This window comes from Polypterus senegalus, chromosome 12 (genome assembly GCF_016835505.1).
Source record: "Polypterus senegalus isolate Bchr_013 chromosome 12, ASM1683550v1, whole genome shotgun sequence".
In the NCBI taxonomy this organism is placed as follows: domain Eukaryota; kingdom Metazoa; phylum Chordata; class Cladistia; order Polypteriformes; family Polypteridae; genus Polypterus; species Polypterus senegalus.
In genome coordinates, this window is record NC_053165.1 from 101567017 (window position 1) to 101586762 (window position 19746).

The 19746-nt window shown below is 36.4% G+C and overlaps 1 protein-coding gene across 3 annotated transcripts in view; it reads right to left on the minus strand.

The window, feature by feature from the left end:
- The window catches only part of LOC120541431 (furin-1-like), a 160114-nt gene that overhangs the window by 58297 nt on the left and 82071 nt on the right, over positions 1-19746 (minus strand). For all 3 annotated transcript variants that reach the window (XM_039773046.1, XM_039773047.1, XM_039773048.1), the window contains exons 4-8: positions 15542-15637; positions 12780-12908; positions 10421-10497; positions 3322-3410; positions 211-383 (exon numbers count right to left, since the gene is read on the minus strand). In XM_039773046.1, the coding sequence (XP_039628980.1) occupies positions 211-383; positions 3322-3410; positions 10421-10497; positions 12780-12908; positions 15542-15637 (564 nt within the window). The remainder of the gene's footprint in view (positions 1-210; positions 384-3321; positions 3411-10420; positions 10498-12779; positions 12909-15541; positions 15638-19746) is intronic.

Consider the following 19746-nt stretch of genomic DNA (forward strand, 5'->3'; position numbering starts at 1 on the left):
CCATCATTCATTGGCAGAGCACTTGGTTACAGTCGGTCAACAATAGCATTTATTAAAATAATGTACCTGTTCCGACTTACATACAAATTCAACTTAAGTACTAGATAGATAGATAAACACACATCTATCGACAGAGACAGATAGATGGAAACATATACACATACACATGCAATATAGATACACATATACACACACACTATTTATACATGCCTCAGAAACTCCACGTAGAAATGCCTCCTTTGCTAGTTTAGCAGGCCCATCAACAGTCTTTCCATCATCTTCTGGGCCCCAGCTAGCACTATAAATATCAATATGTTGAGGGTTCAGGCTGAGTGATTGAGCTTCTACTGCATCAGTCACCTCTCCGTCCAGCATTCTGACACCTACAAATGAAAAACCACAAGGATTAACAAGCATTTTTTTAAAAATTAACTTAATGACTTCCTTTAAGAATAATCACCTTACACAAGAGAAAAAACACATTTCTGGCAATAAAATGAACTTTGAATACAATTTATGCTGTCAACTTCAGAAAAAAAAATTGCAACAAAATGCCAACCTCCCAGCAAAATAAATCATCTGTACTCAGGAACCTGTGTAAACTTGGACTGGAGCCATCTTTTATAAATATCTCGTTAGTTCTGTTACTTTTGTCATTAATTCAGACCAGGGATGCAGTGGGTTAAGGAGCCTATCCCAACCAGCATAGATGGCAAGGCAGAAACAAAGGGCCCTAGTCCATTGCAGGGTGAATACACACATGAACACAAATACACATGCACACACCAGGGCCAATTTACCTAACCTGCAAGTCTTTGGACAGTGGAATGAAACTGGATCAAAGCCTTTGATGGCAGCACTGGGAGGAGGACATGAAATAGCTCGGGACAGGGCAACACCCCCAAAGCTAGTCACACACACACCTAAGCCAGTGTTTTCCACCCCTGATTTTAACTGTGCCCATTTCAACCTCCAACCCCAAAGCTGCTGTTGATTGCATTTCCCATTTGTAATTGCGCTGGCTTGTCTTCTGTGGTGGGGTTTAAGCGAGTGTGATTAGAAACAGGATTTAAAAAAAAAATGTTGCATGGCACTATCCCCTTTGGTGATGGGGGATACACTGTGAACAAGAAACTAGCTGAAACCTCAAGTCTTATTTCAAATTAACCAAATAACCCACAACAATGAACAACAATGCATAAAGAGCAATCACTTTAGTAATATATTTCCAGTCTTTTATGCACACCTATGACATGCAGTACAAGTGACCAATCAAACTATAAATCACTGAAAAGATTTGAAACTTAGCCATACAATGGTAATGAGTCTTTCACTGTATGTGACATGACAGTTGGGATCTTTCTGAATCACAATTCACCCTTTCTTTGTAGTAATTTATTTCTGTTATCTTTAATCAGGAGAATTCACTGCACACACAACATTGCATCAATTATAAAACACAAGGGAGTACCTCAGCAGCATTCGTGGCAATAATTACAGCAAAGTTTATCAATTATTTCTGACACTGATTTCTGGTTAGCCTCTTGGTTTGATTTATTAAACCTATTGAAAATTCAACTATAACGATCCATGCATGTCAGAACAATAGTCTATTGATCTGTCCTTTTGTTGCTACAAAAATCACAGCTTTACTTGGTTGAAAATACATCGTTATCAGGATTTCCAAACCAACAATCAGTATTCTTGATTCAACAACATTTTGGTTAACCAGATATGAAGGATATCATCCATCGCTATATAAATCATTTGGTTATAAACTTTGCTGTTAAGAAGGTAGTCTGCTTTTACATAAGGGTTATGTTCCAAAACCTAGCATATAGTGGATATTTACATATAGTGAAATGTCCTTACACTGCTGCTAAGAAAATAGTTTTACATATACAGGTACCTATTAATATGTACATTTTACATATACATAAACTAGTTTGAACATTACTACATTCCAGACTGAGCAAGACCGTATGATAGATGTTGAATTGCAATGCTTCTTCTCATGTCATTATGAATGAGGTCAAGTGATTGTACACCAAGCACAAGTTATGCTGTACATTGCATCACCACGTGCAACAGTGAGTGTAAGAGAACGTGAATGGAATGGGGTGCATGTCTTATTCGATCTCACGCCGCTTTAGTTTACAGTGAATGAATCATAGCAAGAAAAAGTGGAATTCTGAGCACAAGTATTTAACTTTTAAGATGTTTTTAAGTTTGTAGATTTAAAAAGGTATACTGTCCATAATCTTTCTATCCAGAATGAAGAAACCAAAAAAAAAGTCTGAATATTTAAATAAAAGGACCAAAAATTATACATTACTAATTGAGAGTTTTAAATTTTATCAAGTGCAACAATGTACTCCTGTAAAACCTGTAAAGGACAGAGGATTACTAACATGTTAGGCCATGTGTATATATAAACATATAACTTGCAATGGAAAGAGAGCGTACCAAATCCTATGGGAAAAAACTAAACTCTTTGAAAAAATTAGTTAATACAGTGTCAACATTTTAAATGACTAATACTTTATGTGTTAACATAAGTGGGTTGTTCTGCACAGTTTTCATTGTATCCTATTTCTTATTATTTACTGGCATAATGTTATTGGTAAGATGTACTAGGGGAAAAAAAAAAAAAAAGATTGCAGGTTTATGTAGTATAATTAAATCTGATATTATGTACTCAAAGAAATTGTGATTTTCCATGTTAGCCTAATGTGTTTTACTTCAATGTAGAATAAAACATTTCATGAGTGTGGAGCTTACATATTTTTACGTTGCCAGGTGCAATGCCACATGAAAGCCATACTTGAACAGTATGTCCTTTTTAAATCCTACAGGGTTTCAAATTATTAGATCATTAAAAATATAATTACAACATGATCTAAAGAAAAAACATCTTACTCTTACATCATTACATAAACATATTCAAAAATAATTAACTGTTAAGAGTATTGGTATTTGTAAGCAACTGACACTAACTGAATTCCAGTTAAGAGTTAGTCTTGAACAGATCAGTTTCTCCCCTCTCACTATCTTTTGTACTTGGTCTTAGCTTGTTCTTGACTGTCAGACTCAGTGTTGAATTGATTTTGACCAGTTGTCTTCCTAAACTTGTTTAGGACGGAACAAAGGTGGTCTTGACTTCAGCACTACCCTCTGCCAGCTTCAAGGATGAGAGGCTATTCTCCTCAGATGCTTATTAAATTTAACAGGACATTTTATAATACAACAAAGTAAAAAACAAAAAAAAAAAAAAAACTCAAGTACGTTCACATGGTTTTCCATAAAGCCTAAAATACTTACCTCCAATTTTGGCATTGTATGCTACACCAACTCCACAGATTCCATTGTTAGCAACTGCTGCCACCTCTCCAGCACAGCGTGTTCCATGTCTACACTCAGGATACAAAAAGAAAATGATAGGTCAGGTTTTTAATTTTTACATAAAAAGGTATGAACATGCTCCCAGAAAAATTACTACTGTTAAAATGAAGTACTACAAGTAGCAAAGAAAGAGTCATATTTAGACTGGTATTTAATGAATAAATGGTTCTGATTTTAAAAACGGATGTAAAAAAATTTTTATAACACATTTAAAATTGAACCTATCAAAACACAAAATGTACATAATGTTCATATTTTTTTAAGCATATGAACTAAAGCTACTTCTTTCAAATACAGTAAGAGAACATGTAAACAATTACACAGTTTTTTTTGGAAAAAAAAGAAGCCTTTCAAAACTATGTTTTCACACCTGTCACTTTGTCAATGTTAAAAGAATATAGTAGTTAAAGGGTACAGGATGGTTAATCTGATCTGTTACACGGGCATTAATGGTTTCAAAGAAAAACTATCTACAATTAGATATTATAATGCATTCTTAATTTTAAACTAGAGAAAAAAGTAGTCATCCCACTTGGATTTGTTTCACATTGTACTGTATTACAGTGTGGAACTGTGACATATCTGCACTTAACAGATTTTTGTTACTCATTAAAAGAAAGTACACTATAATGTCAAAGTTAAAATAAGATACTTTCTAAAAAAAAAATAAGCAGGAAACAAAGCTTTGACCAAGTGGACGTCTCTGCTCTTTCATTAAAGTCCATGGAAGGCCCTAATTTAAGGTAGTTCAACACACGCATTATGTTACATTCATGATTCTGTATTCCTCATTTTATTTCTGCATTCCCAGTAATGCAGGGAATCCACAGCACACAACTAAAATCAGATTCTACAACACCAAATTCACATCTTACAGAATATTATAAAAGTTACATGGTGCATATTTTAAAGCATTATTATGCGGAAGGAGCCATTGAAGTCAACTTCTTGTCTACCAGGCATTTCAGATATTTTTAAGCAGTAAAAAACACCGTACAATCACAACACTTGCAAACTACAACTGAAATCTACATCACATATGGTACTTCCTGGACTATATAATCAAATATTAGCCTAGCTACTGTATTTTTTATTTTAAGTTTCAATGACAACTTTCAATAAAAAAAAAAGATCAACCTTGGTATGATGCTAAAGAAACAGGAAAGACACTGTACACTGGAAAAAAGAATGCATTTGTTCTATATATAAAATATAATACTGTGCACACTAGTGTGAACACAGTGTGCATGTGAGTGCAGATCATCAGAAAGAAAGACAAAAACAGGCCATTCAGTTCAACAAGCTTGCCAGTCCAAACCATTAAATTCCTTCAAATCATCAAGTTAAATTCTGAAGGCCAATAAAATCCTACTGTACTACCTAGTAACTTATTTGATGTATAAATGGTTCTGTGCAGAAAAAATTCCTAAAGTTTGTAAAAATTTATGCTCAACAAGTTTCCAACTGTGTCCCCGCCCTTTCAGTAACACTTCATTCATGTCTCGTACAGAAACAGCACTAACGTGTGTTGTAAACGACATTCTGATATCCTCTGTTGAAGGAAACTCAACTGTAATTGTATTGTTAGACTTAAGTGAGAGTTTGACACCATTACCATTCTATTTTACTGTACAGGCTAGAAAATGACGTTGGGCCCACAGGCACTATCCTTGCCTGGTTTAGCTCTTATTTATCAAACCGATTCAAGTATATAGAGAAATGCACTGACAGTACTCCATCATTATACACAGAACTGAAATATGGTGTCCTGCAAGGCTTCACTTTACACGCTTCCACTGGCAACTATCATTAGAAAACATGTTAATTTTCACTCCTACACAGATGACACCCAGTTATACCTTTCGCTTAGACCAAAAGAAGATTCTTCAATGAGGTCTTTAATTAGTTTTGTTAGTGAATTAAAGGGGTGGATGGATGAGAACTACTTGTCTTTAAACAGCGGCAAGTCCACTATGAGTCTTAAATCCTTCTCATATGGAGTACTTTCAACTATCAGACTTCCCATTGTATATTGAAAAGTAACACTTTAGTTCTTAAATTTCACATAATTTAATTTCATCTGCCACAAACCTATCCAAGCCTGTATGCTTCCAGATTATTTGCCAATCAACATAGCATCATATTAAAACTTAACCACATAGACATAATGAAAAATAAGACTTAAGGGTCACAATCATTCAAGATAAAGTGTTTTGATATACTTTGCATATTAAAATATACCATTCATATTAAAGAAATAGGAAAAGCGGTTGATGAATGTTAAGAAACCTGTTCAGGCATATCAGGAAACCAGATTAAGGTCAAACGAACAACAGAGATAAGGATGTAACAAATAAATTGTACTGAAAGATGACTAAGAAATCAGCAAATGTCCTAAAAACCACCAGAATAGACAGTTGTTACATACACAGAAATTTCAAGGGTGGTGGCACAACTCAAAGGGTATTTTTATAAAAATTAAAAAAAAAAAAAAAAAAAGACCAGAAATATAGTAAAACAGACTAAGTCATTTTAGTGTAATCCAATCAACCAACCAGAGTAAAATGTATGCACTGATACTGTATGTAAATTCAATAGTTCATAAAATGAACCTCTACCCTTGGTTTCTCAAGTCATTCTCATCATACTGTAACAAACTGCTGTGAAAGATGCTTGGCATGGTTTTGCCAAATTACAATCCAAATTAAATTTGATGTTACTTCTCAGACTGAAATGAGATCATACTTGAAAATAACAGCATTCATATTTTTCCTCATTTCTCACCTTCAACAGTTGCTAAACATGCTGCATTTTATAGCATTAAACAGCAGTTAAGCAAAGCTGAAATCAGATACAGCCTATTGTACTCTGTTAAACTGAGAGTTCTACAAGTTCTACATTAGTAGTTCTCCGGATAAAGCAGAAAAAGTAGTAAGAAAATTGATCCTGTCACTTTTTGAAATACAATTGTCAGTCACATCGTGTCCTGGCAAGGCAAAGAAGATTTTACCTACAATTTGGTCCATTTTTAATGAGACCTTTGCTGTAGTTGTACATTTTATTTTCTGCTCGGCTATTTTTACGTTTTCATTTCTATTTTTTTCCTCCCTTAGGGGACTGTTTAACATCAAACCCTTAGTTTATTGTATTAGAATTGTACTATCGTATGTTATCTTCTTCTTAATGGGTAATGTTTAACATCATTCCCTGGGTTTATTCTTTCTGGAATGTTTAAAATTATATTCTAGGTTTATAGAATTTAGAATGTATTGCCAATAGATACTTCTACTTTAAATCCTTCTGCACCGCTGTTGGGGGACTTTTTTTTTTTGGATGTGCTCGGTCTCTAGGTATGTCAGAGGACAGGGACTTCATGAAGTGTGATCTAGCCTTATGTGGGGAGGCAAAGCTGGGGGACCCTGGGGAGAAAGAGAGCAAGCTAATTTTAAACTATCCTATTTACCCCAACAACTGTAAGGGCCAACACAACAATAGACTTCAGAGCAATATCTACTGGCAAATTTGTAAATGAAGGTTAAAAAGTTACCTTACATAATTTAAGACTACAAAATGTCAAAAAAAGGTAAGACGCAAATCTCTCTATGACCAAACAGTGAACTTTGTGAGCTGGAATGTCAAAGGTTTCAATCATGAATTAAAGAGAAAGAAAATTTCTCACCCAATACCTCTAAATGCCAAGATAGTAATTGTTTACAGGAGACCCACTTAAGGCAAGGATCAGTTTCGGTTGCAGAGAGACTGGATTGGCCAAATGTTCCACTCCAGTTATACAAAGAAAATTAGAGATGTGGGAGGTTTAATACTTAGAACAATTTCATTTGTAGTATCAGATGTAGTATCTGATTCTGAAGGGAAATGTGATCGTCATGGGTAATTTAACTATAGAGGGATTTCACTAAATATCTATGCACCCAATGTAAATAATAGAGACTTCATCCAAAACATATTTGCATCTAATATGAATACTCATAAAATTATAATGGCTGGAGAATTTAACTGTGTTGTAAATTCAGACCCGGATAGGTCTTCAGCCACAGGGGTGAGAACATCTAGCAATACAAAAACAATTACAAAGTTTATAATTGATTACAACTTATCAGACCCTTGGAGATTTCTAAATCCAAACTCAAGAGCATATTCTACCTTCTCACCAGTACATTACTGTTACTCAAGAACTGATTACTTCTTTATAGATCATTTATTGGCCCATGATCAAATCTTGCAAGTACAATGCTATTGTTATCTCCGAACACACCCCTTTGATCATGGAGCTGAAATTATGCCCCAAATATTTATTTCATAGCTGGCGTATTAACCCCCTGTTATTAGCTGATTAGAACTGTGCAGAATTTACATCCGAGCAAATTGATTATTTTTTTTTCTTTTCAGAGACAAATACATCCTCAGGGGTATCTGCGGGAATACACTGGGAAACTGATGGCATTTTTAAGACAGAAATTTAATCTCTCCCACAAACAAATCAGAAACAAAGGTGGCATCAGAGTTCCATCCATCCATTATCCAACCCGCTATATCCTAACTAAAGGGTCACGGGGGGTCTACTGGAGCCAATCCCAGCCATCACAGGGTGCAAGGCAGGAAACAAACCCGGGCAGGGCGCCAGCCCACCGCAAGGAATCAGAGTTAATCAGTGTAATTACCAGAATAGATCAAGAACATGCCAGGTTCCCAAATGAGGCAATATATAGGAAAAGACAGGCTTTGCAACCACAACTACTATACAGAGACTATAAGTCTTTATATTCTACTCAGTTTAAAGACAAAACAGAATGTTGTGCATTTTTTCGATGCATTACAAATACCACAACTAGACACTCTCCGTGCAGACCAACGGGATAAACCTCTGGCACTCTCAGAATTACTAGACCAAATAAACTCACTTCAGAGTGGGAAAGCATCAGACCCTGATAACTACCCTGCTGAATTTTATAAAAAAATTTCAATTAAGTTAGCACCCCTTTCATTAGCAACATTTTTAGAAGCAAAAGACAATGAGTAAACCTCAAACTTTTCGCCAAGCATTAATTACCATCTTTTCCTAAGAAAAATAAGGACTTATTACAATGTGCATCATACAGACAAATCTCACTTCTGAATAATGTTAATATACTCTCCAAAGTTCTAGCTATAAGGATTGAGGAAGTGCTTCCTTTGGTAATAACACAAGACCAAACTTGATTTATTAAACACAGACACTTAGCTTCCAATTTTTGATGCTTGTCTTACGTAACTAATTTACCCACAAATTCTAACACTTCTGAGATCTTCTTATATCTGGATGCAGAGATTATTACTGTCCCATTCTACCATATTGATTCACTACATTCCACAAATATGGGTTTGGCGTGGACATATGTGCATGGATCAAAGCATTGTATACCAGTCCGGAAGCTTCAGTTTGTATTAACAACATTTCAGACTACTTCAAACTAGAACATGGCACTAGACAAGTATGCCCCCTGTCACCAATGCTATTTGCAATCGCCACTGAGCCATTGGCTGTTCACTTAACAAAATACTTCTCTGGTAATCCCCGTTTTCTCAGAAGGACTTGAACAGAAAATATCACTATACGCAGATGATATGGGACTACTAGGCTGACACGCCTTTTAAGGCGACCAACTTTTAACTTGACCACTTCTTAAGGCAATTCAATATGTAGATCAATTTCCTATTTTATACAAACTCATTAATTTGGTTATATTGCATTTGAGCGGTATTACTTTAATACTCGTAGTTTGTTATTTTTGTGATGAAATTGAAACTTTTTTTCCTATATTGAGGTCGCCCTTTTGAACCCCCCTGATATTTACTACGCGGTGAGGCATTTGTACTCCATCAATTATTTCCAGAGACATAATTTTGTCTATTTTTCCAGCGCAGCGCGCATAAAAGCAAGGGAACGATGGGAGCACCAGTACTCTGCTCACATCATGTTGCTTCGTACCGCAAGCAGTAAGTCTGTGATAAGTGGAATACCGCTACGCTTTCCACTCACGGGACGGAAGGACAATCCCGACCGCTTTTATATAGAAGGATATATATCGGATCCACAAAATCCTGTGCCTGCCGTCCTAACAGTACCAGCATAATTTCAAGTTACCTGGCCTCAAAATTTCAATAAAAGCGTGCCTTTTCCAGTGAACTCTCTAGCACACGACAGATTGGAAACCTTCCCTTTTATCATCACAGATCACCTAAAATATCTAGGGATAAACATCATAAGCAAACAAAGCTGTTTTTCAACAACATTTTGCTGTCTGCATGGAAAAAATTAAATACCACATGCATAGATGGTCTACTTTCCAATTTACTTTACATGAAGAATTAACACTGTTAAGATGAATATTCTTCCTAAGCTTCTTTTTTCTATTTCAAAGCATGCCCATAAACATTTACAAATCATTTTTAAAGAAATTAGATTAAATTATAACCTAATTTATTTGGAACTCAAAACTTCCACTCATTCAAAGGGTAACCCAATAAAGACCTAAACCAGAAAGTGGCAGGGTACAATAACAAGCTATAAAAACCTTGACACTGACAAAAATGGATAAACACATACAGGCTTGGTCTGCAATAGAAATGAAATCCTGTAGTAGTACTTTATATTCCTTGTTTTGTATAAATATAAGTAAATACAAGATATCATCAATATACTAACAACCCAATTGTCCTTCACTCACTCAGAACATGAAACCAATACAGGAAGCACTTCAAGATAGAGAAACTTTTATCTGTGGCACCTCTACACAATAACCACCTTTTTCCACCCTTATATATATATATAAATCACTTAAGAGATTTGAACATAGATAATGTCTTTGCATTTGAACAACTTCACTACAAAATTTATCAAATATATAGATGTGCAGGTCAGATGTTTTAGATGAACTAGACACAAGAGGTATGGATAAAGAATAAACCAATAAATGGTCTTGAGTGCAAACAGATACCACACTTTAGCACAACCTACCTGTTGTCATTAAGTTGTGTGTACCGAGGCTGAGGATCAGCATCTTTATCATTTACATCATAACTAGCTTCAGGATCCTGAAAGACACAGATATGAATAAGGAAAATGATGAAAACAGAGTTAGCAAAATGGTTAGTAGTATATAGGAAGTCCATAAAAACTAGCTTTAAATGTAAATACTGCTGGAGATATGGTTGATAAGCATCAGTGCAAGCGTCAGTCCTCGTATGCAGCCCTCCTCTTGTGAGGACCTACTTGTGTAAAGTCCACAAGTCTATCTGTCCAAGTCAACTTAACAGTGACACGGGACAAGAAAACTGACACCCCTACTTAAAAGGTACTGTGTTCTGCTTTCCTTTTAATGTCACCTTTAGCATGTGTCATCAATACATTCCTGTTAACACAAGAGGTTTCTCTTGCCCCAGACAAACCTAGACTCCAACAAACTTCGGCTGCTTTATAAAGCCACCATTTCAGACACTCTCTTCTCTTTTGACTTGAACTGCCAAGACTGTGGTCAACAAAAACTTAATTCCAGCTTTTGCCGCCCAATGGAGTCTCCAAGTGGTGGCTCTGACAAAGACATGGACTTGACCAGAAAATACAGTAACGCCAACAGCACTTTCCTCTGCTTTCAACTTTTCCCACTCCTGCTGGACCACTGATAGAAATTATTCTCTCTGGGTAATGTGACTTCACTACTTTTGAATACTATGCTATTACTGCCTCTTTTTAAATTAATATGATCATTGTACTTTTCAAGTACTTTAAGTACTTTGTTTTTTTGAAAGAAAAAGTGGATAGGACTGTCGTGCTTTGTTGGGCTGAATAGTCTGTTCTCATCTAGATCGTTCTAATATTCTATTGACATTCTTCTTGCCACCTTCTCTGACCCTGGCATCATTGGGACTGCTCTCTGATGGCTCGAGTCCTACATCTTGGGCAGACCATAAAGTGTGTCCTGGCGAGGAGAGAGGTCAAAGTTGTAGCAGACATGGACAGATGTTTCTCCAAGAATCATTGCTGGGTCCTCTACTTTTCTCTCCGTACACCACCTCAATGGGTTCCATCACCAGATCGCATGGTTCCTCTTATCAGTGCTATACAGATGATAAACAGCTGTACATTTTGTTCCCTCCAGAGGACAATACAGTATCAGCTGAAGTCTCTGAATGTATTATTGATTCTCAACCTGGGTGAAGGACCACCACCTACATAGCTCAACCTGGCAGAAACCAAGCTTCTTCTGATCCCGGCCAGCCAGTCTGATCAGCTCCCCATTCTCTGGACAGCTTGACTCACTGTCATTAGCACCTGCCAAGCCTGTATACAACCTTGGGGTTGTGACTGATCTTCAGCTATCTTTTTCTGACCACATTTCTACTGTTTCCTGTTCATGCAGCTTTACCCTGTACATCATCTGCACAATCAGACCTTATCTGTCAGAGTATGTAGCAGAACCTTTGGTCCGTCCAGGCTTTAGTACTGTGAAGTCTGGACGACTGCAACTTGCTTCTGAAGTACTCACAGTTGCTGTCAACCACATGCAGATGGTCCAGAGTGCAGTAAGCCATCTTGTATTTAACAAGTCGAGATGGGCACATATTACTTCTCTCTTCAGGTTGCTAAATTTGCTCCCTGTAGCGACATGCATTAAGTTCAAATCCCTGATATTTGCCTACAGATTAGTCAATGGGTCAACACCCGAGTATATAGAAACAATGAAGCCCTATACTCCTTTTTGCCTTATCACTTTTGCCAGTAAACGTCTGGTAATGCTGCCTCTGCGTGGTAGCAAGTCTCAGTCCAGACTCTTTTCCTGTGTAGCACCTAGTTGGAGGAATGAGCTACCCACCCCCATTCATACTGCTGTCTCCCTCAATGCATTCAAGAAGAAACTGAAAACCCATCTGTTCTGTGAATATCAACTGATTGGGGCAACCACCCAAAAAAAAAAATAAAAAAAACATCTTTTCACTTGTAGCAATCAACGTTTGTTACCAGTCCTGCTACACTTGCTGAACAAATAGGCCCAAGCCTAAAGTTACTCTATTATGTTTACCTCTTTTGTAAGTCACTTTGGATAAAAGCATCTGCCAAGCAAATAACTGTAAATGTAAATACATTTTATTCACATAATTGAGTAAATGAAGTACTACTTTTCACCTATACAGTGAAAAAAGAAAAACCTTTTACTGTTTCCAAATACCTGTTTTAACTGGCTCTGTTTCACAAATTACATAAAAGGAGAGGTTTAAAATTCAAAAGCCTGTAACCATTGATAGTGATTTACCTAATTATGAAAATATAAAAGTTAAAAATTAAACAAACAGTAGTGAAGATTTATTGAATTACTTACATAATTCTGTGCAAGATCTGGATGATCTTTTTCAATTCCGTCATCTAGGATTGACACAACCACACCTCTTCCAGTGAAACCCTGCTCCCAGGCCCCTCGAGCATTCAGGTCATGCTGATTAACATTGCTCTAGGAAAAACAAAAGAAGTTAGGGAAAACCTGTAAAATGTTTGAGTCCTAGAGACACACTCAAGATGCACATAATAATTAAGATGAATCAAAACAATGCAATGATGCAGCTTTAGAGTACAAATTTTAAAAGAATGTTTCAAGTCCTAATAAAAAATATATGCAAGACATAATGCAAATATTTTATGGATGTTTAAGTCATTGCAGTAAGGAATGCATTTACAAAATTAACCATCATATTGTAGTAAAACTCAAGCCTACAGTGATATGAACAACTGTGTGAAAGGTAAAAGTTTACCATTCATATTCAAAAAAGTGCACATTTAAAAAAATAATAATTATAATTTAAATTATAAAAGCTATGTAGGATCAGGACTAGATGCTTAAAATGTAAACTATCAATTGGAAACTTCCCTGTTATATAGAATCTGCTCTGCAATTATTGGCACTCCTGATAAAGACAAGCACAAAAATATATAAAAAAAAATTAACCTTTTAGTGACTTACCTTAATTTTACATAGAAAAAAAAAACAACCTTTAACTGAAGCAAATTTATTCTGAGAAAAAAAAAAAACAATTCCCCCCATCAAGAAATATATTGTTTTTAACAAAACCACACAGGCCACAATTACTGGCATCCCTACATTTAATAATTTGTGCAACCTCTTTGTCAATAAAGCAGCAGAGTCTTCTCCTATAACTTCTTATAAGGTTAGAGAATACAGAGCAGGGAATTTGAGACATTTCTTTTTACAGAAATCATTCCAAATTATTCAGGCTCCTAGGTCCTCTTCATCTTACCCCACAAGCTTTTAATTGCATTTTAGACAGAGGACTGCAATGGCCATGGCAGAAGCTTGATTTTGTATTTCCTAAACCATTTCTGTGTTAATATGGAAATATATTTCGGACCATTGTCCTGCTGGAAGATCCAGCGACAATCCAGTTTTAGTTTCTTGGCAGACAATGCCAGATTTACACTTAAAATCTTTTGGTAGTTCCTAACAAGGCTCTCAATGCCTTTGAAGGAAAAACAGCCCCATGGCATTATAGAACATCCACAATACTCGACATTGGGGAAACAGGTTCTTTTCATTATAGCCATCCTCCTTTTTATGTCAAACCTACTTTGAGTGTTTCCGAAAAACTTATTATTGACCATAAAACATTGTTCCAGTAGCATTTAGAAAACTCCAGGAGCTTACCTTAGTGTCCCCAATCCCCCGAGTATGTCTTAAAAATCATCTGTTGGCCCTAAGGTACTACTTTCTGTATTTTCCAGCAGTGATCCTAAAGGTTTTTTTAAACATTCAGCTGCTCATTGTGCATGAGGGCAAAATAAACTTGGGCGCTCTCTTTCAAGTAATTTGGTAATGCTGATTTTTACATTACTTTTTGTCTTAACTATTGATATGGGCATTTTCTGGCAAGTAGCTATTTTTGTATAGCTATACCCTAACTTAAGAAGGTCAACACACCTTTTTCTCATTAGACATTTCTGTTATCTTACTCCCATGTTGATGAATGCATAAGGGAATATGGCCTCTGTGCAATCACATATTTATACCCCAGTAAAACTGGAAGTCATGGATTACTGCTTAATTTCAACACACTCTGCCAGGTCTTAAAAAAAAAGTTTTGAACAGATCCTCTAAGAGATTAGATATTTTTTCAATTTCAAATAGTATATAATATCAGTTACATAAAAGAGGATTTTGTTGAAAAACAGCTTTGTTTACTTATGATGTTTAAACATAGATATTTAAACTCACCTGGGATGATATAAGGGAAGGTTTCCAATCTAATGTGTGCTAGAGAGTTCACTGGAAAGATCACACTTTTACCGAAATAAATTTTGAGGCCAGATATATTTTGAAATTCTGCTAGTACATGTAGGGCTATAGACACAAAATTTTGTGGGTCTGATATATACAGTACCATATCATCTGTTCACTGGCAAACTTAAGACAGGCTTGTACATATGCCTTCTTGAGCAGGGGGGCATTGCGGGCACTGCAAGATTTCAATCCATGGGCACATAGCCCATCTGTGGGAGTCAGAATTCTTGCTGGGTTGTAGGGGATCAAATACTTATTTCTATTACTGACATGCAAATTTATAACTTTTATGCAATATGTTTTTTCTGGATTGTTGGTTGATATTCTGTCTCTCTCCATTAAAATGAAACTACTATAAAATTAGAGACGGTTCATTTCTTTAAGTAAGAAAACTTACAAATTCAGAAGGGGATCAAATACTTATTTCCCCCACTGTATACTGCTGTTGCTTTATCATACTTTGGTTGATACTCTGAAGGAACAAACAGGCTTACCTTACATATAGAATGAACTACAGCAATAGTGGCACAGCAATGAAACTGACAGGTTTAACAAAAAGCTGTTGATGCAACTCCAGAACTTCTCCTGACCCACACAACTCAAAAAGTAAAACTGAAAATTTCAGCTATCATGTTCGGATTCAATGGGTTGAACAATGGATGGCTGTTTAAAAAAAGACTTCTAAAATGCATCAAGTTCTTGGCTCTAGGCAGTAAGTCAAAAATGAAGCTTGTTCTAGATTTTATTAAGACAAATATAAAAAAAGTTAAACATATCTGAATAACCTTGCTCACCAGATACCACTGCTGTGAAAATTTTGGATCAGAAGGCTCAATATATAGATCTCTCTTTTTCCGTTTTTTAATGACCTGCTGCTCCGTCCATCTCACCTAGATAAGGAAAAAAAAAAAAAAAAAAAAACAAACCTCAATACCATACTTGCCATTAAAATCACAGTGGTGGATGCAGCTGTCTGTGATCTCCAACAACACAACATAGTTAATTTTGAAATGGTCAAATAAAAACACAAATGGTATTTTTCATGGAGCATCTTTGGAACAGACTGTTGTAATCTCTATGCTGTTTCCTACTGATTCGAGTTATGCTGTGTTATGTTCTGCTACTTGTATTATGTTTAAAAAATTGAAAATGAAATATTTATAAAAGCAAAGATATAGATATATTTCCTTATCACAAGTTTGTGTGTATAATATATTTATATATAGATATAGACACATAGATAGATCTCTCTATATATAAAAAAAAAAACACACCCTGGAATGTAAAAGCCAGGCGACGAGACGTGATCTTCTGAACAAGAGTCTTGCAAGACACACCCTTCTTATCAATTAAGAGCTCGGACAGCCCAACAAAACATTCAGTCATGTAAAGTCACGTGGCACACACAGAGCCTGTGCTCTCAGTGAAGAAGAGCAGTATGGAGAAAAGAGATACATATGCAGAGAAAGGTACAGAATATGAATGCAGTTACAGTCGAAAGTATTTTAGCATCTCAGCCAAGATGAAGCCTGAAGTGAATTTTACGTCCATTCGAGGGAGGGCAGAGTACACCATGGCAGACTGATAGCTGGGTGTTGATTGATGCGGTAAAGGGGAGGGGCGAGACCCGTGGGAGGAAAGGTTGGAGAGGGTGCTAGAAAGTTGTGTTTGGGGTTATGCAGTCAGTGATTGTTAAAGCAGAATTTGTGACACTTTATTACGTCAGTCGCTACAGGATCAAAAAAAATTCCTCTCTCTATATATATCTCGATCTTTAGAATTTTCTATACTTCTGCATAATCATCATCAGATTTTCACTTAAGTCCTAAAAGTAGATAAAGAGAAACCAGTTAAACAAATGAGACAAAAATATTATACACATATACATACACACACACACACACACATATACATATACATACACACATATACATATATACACACACACACATATATACATATACACACACATATATATACACATACATACACATATATATACACATACATACACACACACACACACACACACATACATACACACACACACACACACATATACACATACACACACACATATATATATACATATACACATACATTTACGGTGGCCTGAAAATTAAATTGAAAAGTACAGAAATAAACAATTCTTAGGTATCAAATTGCACACCTTTCTAAGGAAATATTTTAACCACTTTGGATAAACAGCAACATGTCTGCAGCACTGCTTTCTGGGTACAGCACGAGGTGAAAGCACAGCTTGCCTCGGTGTAAGATGTCACTTTAACACGAACGTGTCAAGCACAATATAAAGGAGCCTTCAGCCTCAAGTGTTCTCGTTTTCTAAATTAGTTGTCACATTACAGCAGTGTTCATGTTGGAAGAACTCCTAGAGTGAAGTCGATAGTGATTTTAAAGGCTTTGTCTTTTTGTGTTGGTAGACAATTATTCAAATAAACTGAATACTGAGGAAGACTAATTTTCCGCTTTGATGGTAATAGAGACTCAAGATTTTTTTTAGCAGTTTTTAAGCTTTAAATGAATCAATGTTAGATCATCTTCGTATTAAAGGACCTCACTAAAAGTGGTACAGTATATGGTAATGTTAAGAGTTTGGCTGCAATCTCTAATGCAAGCATCACCAAGGACTGGTTAGCATGTTCAACAATTACCCATGAGTTTTTAAAATAAAATAAAAAACTGTATAAAGAAAAATTACGTGCATAGTTACATTTCACAGGAAAACCATTCATATATAGTGCAAAGATGACTGTCTTACTCACTTAAAAATTATTTCTAGTTTAGTTAAGCTGAAATTTATTCAGGAAGGTACATCAGTAGCCGTGTAAATGACATTTCAATATATAAATATTAAGAACTCTACACAGAAAATAATGAAGCCCCAAATTCTCAAAAGCGCTTTGACAGATTTGACTGAAATTTGGTGACATAATACTAAAAACAAAATTAGACATCTCATTTTGGTTATTTGTGGTAATAATGCTTCGTCCAAATGAAAGCTGGAAGCAGAAGCAAAGCCCAAGGACGAAAGCTTGGCAAAGCTCTAAAAAGATCTGCTTGGTATGTTGCATCCTCAGGTAATGGCAATACCATTCTGTGAGTTAAGCAGGAAGTGTCAACATGCTACTAGTGAGGTAGAGGCAATTGCAATCATCTTCTCCTTCTCCACTTTAAGCTCATCTGAAATAAGACCAAATAGCTATCAGTTACATGCAAATTTTGGGCACCCTTGCTTAAACTGTTTGTTACTGTGAATAATTAAGTGATCTGATCTACTAATCACCAAAAGGCGTAAAGTTAAAAGATGACATTTCATTTTGCCATTTTATGCAGGATTAGTGTATTGTTTTTGTTTTGTACAATTGTACAGTGAGGATAAAAAGGAAAAAAGAGCACCACTGAAAAAGTTTGTGCAGCCCAAGACATTTGAGTTTTAGTTAATATGTAATATATGCTCTGATTGGGTAGCTTCTAAGACATCCACCAATAGCGTCCCTTGTATGAAATCAACTGGGCAAACAAACTGAGGAAGCATGTACCATAAATTAAAAGACGCATTGTCCGCAGAAATCTGCGAACCAGCGAAAAATCCGTGATATATATTTAGATATGCTTACATTTAAAATCCGCGATATAGAGTGAAGCCGCGAACGTCGAAGCGCGATATAGCGAGGGATTACTGTATTCATCATGGAGGTGGGATTACATCAGAGATCGGCTCTAAGCCCTTTCATATTTAGAACGGTGATGGACAGGTTGACAGATGAGATTAGACAGGAGTCCCCGTGGACTATGAGGTTTGCTGATGACACTGTGATATGTAGCAAGAGTAGGGAGCAGGATGAGGAGACCCTGGAGAGGTGGAGATATGCTCTAGAGAGGACAAGAATGAAGGTCAGTAGGAACAAGACAGAATACATGTGTGTAAAATAGAGGGAGTACAGTGGAACGGCGAGGATGCAGGGAGTAGAGCTGGCAAAGGTAGATGAGTTTAAATACTCTGGATCAACAGTACAGCATAATGGATTGTGGAAGAGCGGTGGGGGAAAAAAAAAAAAGTGCAGGCAGGGTGGAATGGGTGGAGAAGGGTGTCAGGAGTAATTTGTGACTGACTGGTATCCGCAAGAGAGAAAGGGAAGGTCTACAGGATGGTAGGTAGTAAGACCAGCTATGTTAGATGGGTTGGAGACAATGGCACGGACCAAAAAACAGGAGACAGAGCTGGAGGTGGCAGAGTTAAAGCAGCTAAGATTTGCATTGGGTGTGACAATGATGGATAGGATTAGGAACAATTACATCAGAGGGTGAGCTCAGGTTGGATTGTTTGGAGACAAAGAAAGGCGAGATTGCGTTGGTTTGGACATGTGCAGAGGAGAGATACTGGGTATATTGGGAAAAGGATGTTAATGATAGAGCTGTCAAGAAAGATGAAGGCCTAAGAGAAGGTTTATGGATGTGGTGAGAGAGGGCATGCAGGTGATGGGTGTAACAGAGTAAGATGCAGAGGACAGGAAGGTATGGAATAAGATGATTTACCATGGCAACCTCTAATGTGAGCAGCCAAAAGAAGATGATTAAAAGGAACAGTGGAGGTCAAGTTGAAATCTGGAAGACCAAGAAAATTTTCTGAAAGAACTGCTCGTAGGATTGCTAGAAAAGCAAATAAAAACCCCCGGTTGAGTGCAAGAGACTTTCAGGAAGATTTAGCAGACTCTGGAGTGGTAGGGCACTGTTCTATGGTGCAGTGACATCTGAACAAATATGACCTTCACGGTCAAGCCAACAGAAGAAACCCTTTCTTATGTCCTAGCCACAAAATTCAGCACCTGAAGATTGCATATAAACATTTATACAAGCCTGATACATTTTAGAAACAAGTCCTATGGATTGATGAAGTCAAAATAGAACTTTTTGGCCACAATGAGCAAAGGCATGCTTGGAGGAAAGTAGGGTACCAAATTCCAAGAAAAGAACACCT